Source organism: Aspergillus brunneoviolaceus (genome assembly GCF_003184695.1).
Source record: "Aspergillus brunneoviolaceus CBS 621.78 unplaced genomic scaffold BO95scaffold_20, whole genome shotgun sequence".
Lineage (NCBI taxonomy): Eukaryota > Fungi > Ascomycota > Eurotiomycetes > Eurotiales > Aspergillaceae > Aspergillus > Aspergillus brunneoviolaceus.
In genome coordinates, this window is record NW_020290750.1 from 1 (window position 1) to 11,764 (window position 11,764).

The 11,764-nt window shown below is 36.4% G+C and overlaps 2 protein-coding genes and 1 non-coding gene across 3 annotated transcripts; 2 read left to right on the top strand and 1 right to left on the bottom strand.

Moving 5' to 3' along the window:
• Positions 1-5,673: 5,673 nt before the first annotated feature.
• On the bottom strand, positions 5,674-7,894 carry BO95DRAFT_461869 (aromatic amino acid ammonia-lyase; the record flags this gene model as incomplete). Its single annotated transcript, XM_025588864.1, has 3 exons — positions 5,674-7,523; positions 7,584-7,690; positions 7,770-7,894. The coding sequence occupies 3 exons, from the start codon at positions 7,892-7,894 to the stop codon at positions 5,674-5,676; spliced, it is 2,082 nt and encodes a 693-aa protein (XP_025444007.1).
• Positions 7,895-8,620: 726 nt separating this feature from the next.
• On the top strand, positions 8,621-10,769 carry BO95DRAFT_358594 (putative FAD monooxygenase; the record flags this gene model as incomplete). Its single annotated transcript, XM_025582413.1, has 7 exons — positions 8,621-8,691; positions 8,743-8,929; positions 8,991-9,237; positions 9,263-9,430; positions 9,494-9,714; positions 9,771-10,192; positions 10,226-10,769. 7 exons carry the CDS (start codon positions 8,621-8,623, stop codon positions 10,767-10,769), a joined length of 1,860 nt encoding a protein of 619 aa, XP_025444008.1.
• Positions 10,770-11,569: 800 nt separating this feature from the next.
• On the top strand, positions 11,570-11,642 carry BO95DRAFT_t96. The gene has a single exon. It is a non-coding gene; the product is annotated as a tRNA-Lys (tRNA).
• Positions 11,643-11,764: the final 122 nt, after the last annotated feature.

The following is an 11,764-nucleotide window of genomic DNA, read 5'->3' on the forward strand; positions in this document are numbered from 1 at the left end:
AAACCCTAATGTAAACCCTAATGTAAACCCTAATGTAAACCCTAATGTAAACCCTAATGTAAACCCTAATGTAAACCCTAATGTAAACCCTAATGCTGGCAAAAATAAAACTAACTTTAAGACTAATATATTTTTGATTTTTTATCTTTCTAAAAGTATTTCTAAACAGAAGAGCAGAATAGCTAATATAACCCCCGAGTTTAACAATTATTTTTGGTTTAGCGCGGGATATGGCTTTACTAATAATTTAATTTTTTTAGTCCCAATATTTATAAGAAAAGCTTTCTTTCTTCTATATTTATTAATAGTGGCTAGGATCCTGTCCGGGCAATCTTTTATTAAGATATAATTAGAGTAAGATAGAATAAACTCTAATAGTTTCTTCTCTCGACCGTTATTATACTGGTTTAAAAAAAGTCAGAATCTTCGGTTAAGTAGAGATTTAATTTTGGCAGCTGAGATTAACTGATATAAATAGTTTTTTCTGGGTAAATAGAACTGGATCATTCTAGTAATTCATGTCGAGCTTCTTAAGGCAATTCGAATAGAACTAGCCAGAAAGTACTTATAATTAAAAAATATTTAATAAAAGCTGCGATAAATATTAGTTTATATTATTAAAAGACCATATTACAGGCTGAAGCAGGAAAGTATTATAATTTTTTTATAAAAATTAAAGTACGGTTTAGAGTGGATTAACCTGACTGTTATATCTTAACCTTAACCTGGCCATAATCTAGGGGTTAGATTAAAATATAAAAAAATTTTAACTATACGGTTACAGTTAGATTAAGATATAACTATTACTTTAATTATTTATATATATTAGTTAGAAAGATCAGATATAAAAGATAGATTAATAATTATAAATTAATTAATAATATATATATTTCTTTTATATAAATAATATACAAAGTATAATATATTTTTAATTATAATATAATAATATTATCTAGATTTAGCTTATCTGCTTGATCTGTTTAATTTATCTAATCTATTTAATCTATTTAATTTATTTAATCTATTTAATCTATTTAATCTGCTTGATTTATTTTATTTACTTAATCTGCTTAATCTGCTTAATCTATTTAATTTATTTAATCTGGTTAATCTGTTTAATCTGCTTAACCTTTTTCTTATATTTCCGAGAGGTATATTATACTTTAAAAAAATATTTATAAAATCTAATATAATAAATATAAAATTTAATATTAAATAAACTAATAAGATTATATTATTTTTTATATTATTTAGAATAATAATTATAATAATAAAGAAATTAAGAAAACCGGATTTCTATTTCTATTTAAGTATATATAATATTTAAATACTTAAATAAAGCTAGTTTTTTTATTTTTAATAATAATTTATTTTTTAGATTATTTTTAAGATTATCTATATTCTTATTTTTATTAATATAAAAAATAGTAATTATTTTATTTTTTTTTATTTTTTAAGTATAAAAATAATTAAATCTAGATTAAAATTATTAAGAATATTCTAGTACTTCTTATTAATAGTAAAATAATTAGTATATATCTAAAATATTTCTATTTTAATTATATTAAAATAAAGAAAGCTCCGGCGATAATAATAAATATTTTAAGAATTATTAAATAAATATTTAATACTAATATTATTAATAATAATTAAAAAAAAATCTTTAGTTATTTAATAGAAAATAAAAAACTAATTACAGCAGGACTTTTAGTAAATAAGAATGTTAGTATATTTTATAATATCTAGAATAATATTAGTTTAATTAAAAGTATTTTAATAAGCTATATATTTCTAATATTTAAATATATTTTAAATTTTTTAAATGTCTCGGCTGCCGGTAAGAATCTTTAATATTTAAAAATATTATAAAAAATTTTATTCAGGCCTAATAGTAATCCGGAAATAGTTAATAATATATTAATAATCAGATTCTAATTATAATAAAAATAGAATATCTTTTTAAAAATAGTTTAGTATAGTTAATATTATTATCTAATCAGATATTTTTTTTAAACTTTTTAAGCTTTAATATTAGATTTAAAATAATTATAATTATATAAATATAGTCTTCTATCTGGTAGATATAATAGTAGTATTTTTAGAATTTTTAATATATATTTTATAAATTTTTATAATTTTTTTTTAAAATATCTGTTTTTTTATTAGTCGGTCGATTAAGTAATCTAAATAATTAAAAAGATTATTATAAATATTATAAATTTTATAAACAGTAGGCTTACTGTTCTTAAATAGATATAATATAAAAAAAAAGATATAGAAGCTTAAAAAAATATTTTATTTATTTTTACTTAATTATAGTAGAATAAAAATAATTAATATTATTATATTATAGTATTAAATAAAACTGTTAATTATTTAATAAAAATTAAATATCCTGTAAATTATAAAATAAATTAAATTTTAGTAAGTTTTATAGTTAAGAAGAAGATAATAAACTAAATCTAATTTAAGTTATTAAATAAACTAGAACTTTTTATAATATTAAAAGCTTATATTTACAAATTATATAATTTTCTAAATCTGTAAGTAAGAATTAGTATTATTAATTATTATTAAAAAAAGATTTTTAGAATCTGTTTATAAAAAACTAATTTAGATAGTCTTTATTATAATAAAAACTCTTTATATTAGTTTTTTATAAATAATTTTTAAAATATATCTTTTTAAAAGTTCTTAAAATATTAGAAGAGATTTTAAAACTTTTATTATAATTCTTTTATATATATTAAATAGTACTGTTTAAGATTTTAATCTAAGATTTTTATAGAAAAGTATTAACTATAAGCTAAATTATATAAATAAAATAAAATATATAATACTAGCTTTAAATAATTATTATAAGATTAGGATTAAGTAAAGTATTATAAAGCTAAATATTTTAGCTAAACTAAGTCTAGAATTTAAATAAAATTATACTAAATATTAAATTATTATTATTAGTATTATTAGTTATATCTAATAACTAATAAAACAGGTTATATTTATATAAAATTAATAAAATAATTATAACTAGATTTCTACTAATATAAGATTTAGATATCGGTTGGAAGTCTAATAGAACTTTATAATAATTTATATTTTTTATTAAAAAATATTTAATTAAAATAAAAAATATTTTCTAATTAGAACTAGTCCAGCAGTTTATTATAATTAATATTTATTTAATATCTAAAAATTTTAATAATAGCTGTATATATATATTTTTTAATAATTCTAAGAAATATTCTTTAATCTATATTTAATTAGAAGAATTTAATTTTTAGTAAAAAAATAAAGCTGTAAAATTAATTATCTGTTTAAATTAAATATATTTAATAGTTCGGAATAGTAAATAATAGATAATTATAAAGTATAAAATTTAATTCTAAAATTTTATTTATTATAGACTGTAGAGGCCTAGAAAAAATAATAATTAAAAAAGATTTATATTAAAAAAATAAATAAATACCTATAATAGTTTTTTATTTAGTATCTAACTAATTATTTACTTAAATACTATTAATAGTATTTTTTTTATAATTCTTATAAAGATAATAGCTTATAAAACTAGTTTCTAAATTTTTAATCTGTAGATATTATAAAATATAAAGACAGACAATATAATAAATATAACAAGTTTTATTAGAAAATAATATACTTTTTTAAAAGCTGTTTTATATTATTAATATCTTTTTTTTCAAAAATAAAATAGCAGTTTTCGAGCTTATATATAAATTTTAAAAAAAATTATCTTCTGCTATTAATTTTGAAAAATAAAGTATTTTTTTTTATAAATTAGATATAAAATAATCTTCTGATTCTTTATAACACGCATAATCTAAAGATTTAAAAAAAAATCTGACTTAAAAAACTTATTTTAGTTTAAATATTATTATAATTTATAAATATTTAAAAAATAAAAAAAAACTTAATAATATTTTCTAAAAATAAGCTAGATAATTATAATTAACTTATAATTCTAAAACTACTCTATAAATAATAAATATAAAAAGAAAAAAGTAGAAAATTCTATAAAAATATTTTATTATTTTAAAATATACTTTTATATAAATATAATTTATTATATTTTAAATACAGCTAAGACGCCTGCCGCGGAAAGACTTCGGGATATATATTATTATTACGCAGGGGAGTTGGTTAAACTAAATAAATAAAATAAGATTAGTATAATTAATAACAGATTTTTAGAATATTTAGAGTTAAAAAGATTAAATAAATCAAAAAGATTAACTGGATAAAAAAAATAAAAAAAGATTAACTAGATTAAAAAAAAAAAAATAGTAAACTGCTCTTATAATATCTAATATTCAATAAAATAATTATTAAAAAGTACAGTTACTGAAAAAGACTATATAGATAATATTATATAGATCTTTTTTTAAATTTAATCTATTATATAAATAATTTAGTTTTTTTAAATAAAAATAAAAATATAATAGACTATCTAAGCTGAAGTAAGAAGAAAAATAATAAAATAAAAATAATATATTTATTTTTAGTAGTTTAATTATTAGTAAATATATAATTTTTCTAATATTATATATTATAATTAAAATATACAGCTTAAACCAAGCTGTAATTATATATTTTTATATATATTTCTTACTGTAAGAACTATAATTTTATAAAAAGCTAAATTTTATTAATATTATTAGAATTCTCTGATTAATTTTTTAAAATAGAAATAAAAAAAATACTAATATTTTTCTTAGTTATTTTTTTCTGATTTAAAAAGCTTGTTTTTATATACTTTTAGATAACAGTTAAAATAGTTAGATTAATAACTATTTAATCTAAATATATCTTAACTATACTAAAATCTAAATAGATATAGCAGGCAGGTCTTAGTGCTAAAAATAGTTAAAATAGTTAACTATTTTTTTTAGCTATACTGCGGTTAGATATAAAAATTTTCTTAATCTGGCTATAATCTGGCAGTCAGGTATAAAAATTCTAATTAACCTGACCTGACCTGGCCGTTAGCCACTCTAGTACGGTTAAATAAGTATAATATAAAAGGCGGGTGTTTTTTCTGTACTTATTAGATTTTTTACTAATGCCTGAATCTTATCTTGCTCGGTCGATGGAATTGACTGGAATTCTAGTTTCTTACTAATATATTATTATGTATTAACTTTTTTTTCGGATTATTTAGTATTCCCGGAACTGGTTTATAATATGTTTCTACTCTGTCTCTTGCATTAATTCCTGGTGTACAATAATACTGTTATAATATTATATATTCTTGCGTCTTGTGTAGTGCAGTTAATCTTAAGCAAGAAATAAGATTAACTTCTTGATCGGTTACTTTCGATCTACTGTACTATGCTGTACTATACACAACTATTGGTCTGGGCTGGGCTGTCGGCAAGTCCGATCCCTTCACGGCAGATCATTTGGGGAATGGAGAGAGAGAAAGAGACAGACAGAAGAACAACGAAACATAGTACTTCAGAAACTCGGCACAATGAGCTACGAGTAGAGACGGAATCTCACGGGCAAGTAAGCGAGAAAAGCCCACTTACCGATCCCCAACCCCGCTCTAGGATCCTTTGTACGGACAGGATGCATATTCCCATGGACAGCAACAGGTAGTCAAATCCCACACTTGCCACCAGCCCAGATTTCTTTCACTGCTACCTCTCTCATCACTTATTCGGCCTTGCATTCCGCAGCAACCAGGGTCCGAAGTCGCTCGACGTATCTCGCTTCTCTCAGTGCTACATATATTCGTGATACATACGAGCCAATGGTTCTCTTGCCTTCGCATTCTCCTGCTGCTGCCGCAAGTGGTGGATGATCGCTGATACCTTGATGCAAGGGGATCTCAAGGTCACACCGGACAAGCTGGTACATTGTTTTGCTCGCCTCACCCAAGTAGGTGCAAGTTGAGGGAGACTTGATGAACTCCTGCCGGGTCTCGTCGTAGCAGGTGGCCATAAGCTCCACCAACCTGTCCTTCCACAGTTTGATCTGGCCACACAAGGTGGGCGAAGAAGCGTTGATTTCTCGCATCTCCACGTCCAGGAGATGAGCAAATGACTGCATGGCAACGTGGTTACACCGATCTGCAAGATCAAGATGGCCTGTCTGATCCCAGGTGGAGATGACCTGTGTCCACACCAATTCGAAATCAATCAAGGCCAACTCTAGACCACCCCCGAAGATCTCCTGGTAAAGCGTACTTGATTTCGCCTTGGCCTTGGCAAAGAACTCCATGCTGAGGGCTCTGATATCCAAAGCTTGACACAAAATATACAAGTGGGCAGCATACATCATAGACAAGACTTGCACACATTCACCAGTATATCGGGCCGCGACCAGCGCCAGTGAGTTGACGGATTGGTTATTCATTTCGGCAGAATGCACGTGGTTGCTGATCGAATTGCTCAGGAATGCAAGCTCTGAGTAATATGCCGTCATGTTGATATCGAGGCCCTTAACTGTGAACGATAGGCTAGGATCGTCCAACGCTAGATTTGCAGGCAGTCCCCTGCTGAGTGAGGGATTGGTCAATTCCTCACATTGGCCTTGAATCATCTTTCCGAGCATAACTAGGCCCGAGCGGCATTTTTCCATTGCACTGGTCACGGACGCGGCTTGGAAGTTGCCGCCGTGATGAAAGCGCTGTCCCTCGACGTCGATCAACGGATTGTCTGTGGTGGAATTCAACTCAACGTCAATCTGGCGTGCAGCTAACATAAGGTCTTCAAGATGAGGACCGATCCACTGGGGCGCAGTTCGTAATGAGTAGCCATCCTGCACCAGCCCTGTTTTCTTGGGATCGGTCTCATGGCAGAGGGCAGATCCCCGCAGGAAACCTCTAATATTGCGGGCAACTTCAGTTTGCCCAGAATGGGGTCGACATCGGGCGATGAATTCGTGATAGTTGTCTACGGTTCCAAGGAGCGCCTCGGTCGCCATGGCAGTCAGGACCTGCGCCAGGAGGGCCATCTGGTGGCAATCATAAAGGGCTAGACCAGCCGCAGCGGTACTGACAGCTGTGCCATTCATGATGCCCAGGCCCTCTTTAGCATTCAATTTGAGGGGATCGAGACCCAGTCGCTGCAGAGTATCTGCCGCGGGGATAATGGTCTGCTTGCCGTCTTCCTCCTCGAACCGCACAAAGACATCGGCATTCCCCTCCACCAAGCCCCCAACGTATGAAAGAGGGGACAGGTCGCCCGAGGCGGAAATGCTACCCCTTAGGGGAATTAGCGGCACATACCCCTCGCTCAGGACCCGAAGAAGGAGATCAATGACCTCGATTCTTACGGCTGAGTGACCACGGAGGAGCGAGTTGCAGCGGAGGAGAATGGTGCCGCGAGTAATTTCGGGCGACAGGCTTTGGCTTTCCTGGTTCATATCGCGCAAAGTATTGCCCCGAGGATAGACAAGCTGCGGAAGAATGCCTGCCTGGTGATGTTGAAAAAACGAGTGCTGGATGATTTGCAGCTTGGATGTACGCGTGTTTGCATTGCCCCCACACCCAGTGTTGACTCCTGCAAAGATCATCAGCCCATCGACCTCGAAGTGCCACGGTTAGGGGTAATGAAATATACCATATATCTGCCCTCCCCTTTCAAGTTCCGCATTCATGGTGTCAACACACCTCACCAGCCGCTGCATCAGCTCAGGCGACTTCTGCACCGATACCTTTGTGGAAGCCCTACTACAGCTTAGTCTTGCTAACCTGCTACTCTATCCCTAGGCTGATTGCCTGATATCTCCAGGGGTCATGATCTCACCTTGACACGGCCACGACGGCTGCTAGGGTGAGTTCATCCTCGCCCATCACCACCTGATCACCAACCTTGCTGAATCGGTCAAGCAGAGCCCATGTCTGCTTCAGCAAATCGAGGTGACTGGACATTGCTACTTCGGATGTAAATGATCTTTGTACTCCCTCGAGGATTGTCGACTGGGTAAAGTCCAATGAAAGATGAGGCTTGATGATGCGCTTGGGAATGAGTTAAGTGTGTTTCTCGTAGGACGAACCTGACTCCCTGAGCACTTATAGGTCTTTCGTCTCTCGGAGGACAATTACATGAGTCCATTAGTTCCAGATCAATAAGCATGCGGTAGAACGTCACTCAAATCATGGATCTGCTCACATTGTGTCATCAACGTCACTGTGTGAACGGGGCAGCAAGCAATGGAAAACAATGCGCTGGACGGGCCTTTCAAAAACTACATCATAGGCGCAATGCCCTAATGGCGGTGAGAAGATCATGTCTCTAGGTTATCGATGAAGAAGCAATCCCATTAGCTTACCAGCACGCGGTTGCTGAAGCGGCCAAAGTGTTGGCTAGCCACAGGCACCAGAATGAGCTAGTTTTGCCTGCTCATGCTTGCCACTGCATACGTGTTGATGGCGATAGAATTCGATGACGCCTGTTCAGGAAGCATGTGCAGAGACTTGCATACTGCATCATTGCAACAGTGGCCACTCGCTTCATCCTGCCTGGGCATCTCCATGTTGTGGGGGATTAGTCGAGATTAGCATATTTATCAACTTCCACGCCCCCCGTAGCACCGTTTCTGTTTCAACAAACGTCGCATTGACTAACCACGCCACAGAAACCTTATTATCCTAAACATGATCTGCCAAGAACAGCCCGCGCCCTCCGTGGACTTTGATGTGGTTATTATTGGGGCGGGACCCGCAGGGTAAGTGACAGGACTAATGGGGGTGATCTTGGGTGGCTAACAAGGCCACAGATTGATGGCGGCTGTTTGGCTGGCTCAATTGAACATCAAGACCCTCGTGATCGAGAGGAAGTCATGTCGGACGTTGACAGGGCATGCAGACGGGCTCGAAAGTAGAAATTTCGAAATTCTGGACAGTTTTGGTCTTGCTGGTATCATCTGGAAGGAATCCAACCGGACCATGGAAGTGTGTTTGTGGGTTCGTATACCTTGTCCCGCTGTGAGTCGAGAGAAGTCATAACCGCCAGGCATGCTTCTAGCACCGGGATTCTCGAGGAGTCTTATGTCGCGACAGCGTCTCGCCCAACTACAACCCGGGGCTGTCTAGATTCCAGGAAGTCACCCTTGGCCAAGGGCGGATTGAAGAACGTCTACTCGAATTTGTCAATAAATCCCCAGATGTGCAAATCAAGTGGGAGACGTCACCTCAGGAGCTCCTCATTCACCGGGATTTGGTGGATCTTCACAGGGAATTTGCTGTTGAACTCCGACTGGGCACAGATGTGAGTCTTGGGATCCCTCGCAAGCTAAGACAGGGCTGAGACCACTGAAAACCAGTCATTCGTGCGCACCAGATACCTAATCGGCTGTGATGGCGCCCACAGCTGGGTTCGCAAACAATTGGGGTTGAGCCTGGAGGGGGAGACTGCCAGCAACGACAACTGGGGCGTGCTTGACTGTATACCAACCACCGACTTTCGTCAGTTCCTCCTCTCGTGCCTTTATCGCCTGCCTACGCTGACAGACCGTTGATGTTTCGTAGCTGACATTCGCAAACGGTGCATTATCAAATCCCCCACCGGCAATGTTATGATCATTCCTAGAGAAGACAATCTCGTACGCTTCTATATTCAACTCCCCGCCAGATGTGCGACTCGATTTCGAAGAGACCGCCAACCTTCGGTCCTCTTGTCGATTCTTGGCGGTGCGTTGAAGCCGTATTACCTCGTCACCTCTCACGTCGCGTGGTGTACAATATATACAGTATGTTCCGATCAACTAGTGTGGAAACATGCGAACTACGACTGACTCTGATGAAGGTTGGCCAGAGATTATGCAGGAATTCCTCGGTGCAAGATCGAATCTTTCTGTCGGGGGATGCTGTCCATACTCATTCGCCTAAGGCCGGTCAGGGAATGAACGTCAGCATGCAGGATACCTACAACTTGGGCTGGAAGCTGGCTTCGGTCTTGAAAGGCGTGGCTACACCTGCCATCCTGCGAACATACCAGGAAGAGAGGCTACCTGTCGCCGAGCGATTGATCCGTTTTGATCGCCGAATGTGCTTGGGTGTATGCTCCGGTCCGGACCATGATTCGGCCGAACGAGAAAAGCCGGCAGACTTCAAGGACAAGGCCACCGGACTTGAAGGCACCCTCTCAGAGGAGAACACGACAGCCTCAGGATTGAGTGTCACCTATCCCCCGAATCTCTTGGTGACTGGCACCCGGGACTCTCACTCGTCACCAGACAAGAACGGGGTCCTCTACTGTAGCAAGCCTCACCTGGCTGAGAACATTGTGGTTGGTCGACGTCTGCCAGATGTCCTTGTGCTCTGTCAAAGTGATTCGCAGCCATGGCATCTCCAAGAGAGTCTCCCGAGCACGGGGCAATGGCACCTGCTTGTTTTCGGGGGCGACATCAGCCAGGCGTTGCAAATGCAGCGGGTGGAAGCCCTGGCGCGACAGCTCACCCGCCCCAACTCCATTCTTGCTCCGCGCTGGATGTCAGGGGCGACAACAGCCGTGGGGTCAGTAGCAGTATACTTGATCCATTCCGCCTCTAGGTTCGATGTTCAACTCACGAGCCTACCCCCAATATTTCGCCCCTACGACGATCGGAGGGGCCATGAGTATAGGAGGGTCTTCGCCGACAACGAGGGGTTTGCGCCGGGCTGTGGCACGGCCTACTCGCTCTATGGTATCGCGCCGGAGGGCTGTGTGGTGTTATTGCGTCCTGACCAGCATTGCTCACTAGTTGTTTCATTGGAGGACTCGGGTGTTCTGGAACGATTCTTTTCACTGTTTGTACCGGTGTGAACCAGTTGTACTGTACGATACGTGAGAAGCGAGCGATAATTACTCCCTGGTACAGAACTTGGCCACCGTCCACGCCGACCGTCACCAGCGTCCGCTGAGCTGGGAGCGCTACGGCACCGCCTCCGCGCAACTACACACTGCCCTGGCACCTAGACCTACGGGGGTCGGAACAAATGTTACCGATGAGATGCTTTTTGCCGCCATCCTCTTGGGTCTGTATGCATGATGCAATTGAATGCAGAGTTGCCGACCGTAGATAAGATAAGCTTATCCGATAGTTAAGTTAAGATCCGATAAGCCTCTGGAATCTGGTCACGTGTGGCCCGGTCGCTCCCTCGGGTTTCTCGGCAGCCACAACTGATTGGTACTTTCAATCTTCCATAGGCCATTGCTGACCCTAAGGAGTCGGGTTACTTCATACCATACACACTCGTGAGCTGCTAATTGCCACCATCAGATCGACGTGGTGGCGTGGTCGCATTCGGGAAGTTTAGTAGTCCGCAGCATCACATATATTTTGGCAAGCGGAGCATGTGTTACACCTTTTCATTGTCCCCTATCTCCACCCCTACTCCACATCCACGATGTTTAGAGTTGACATATCCTTCATGGTAGTCTCGACTTGCCCGCGGTTCTGCTGGCAGCCAGTGCAGCCGATACTCCAGACTGGGACGAGACTCCGTTGATGCGGGGGGTCGAGTTCAGGTTCTTCACCACCACGAATTCAACAGGCTGCAAAGGTTCATTCTTACTTAATGCAGCTTACTATAATTCATTGCGTGCTCCTTGATCACCAACCAGCCCGGCTAGCTCAATCGGCAGAGCGTGAGACTCTTAATCTCAAGGTTGCGGGTTCAACCCCCGCGTTGGGCTTTCACTTTTGCTTCTTTTTTGCATGTTACGCAAAGCTGCATAATTACTTAGTCACCGCTTCAACGGCATCATGCTTATCAGCTGCGGCGGATTTCACCATCTGCAAGGAGTTTTCGCCATGA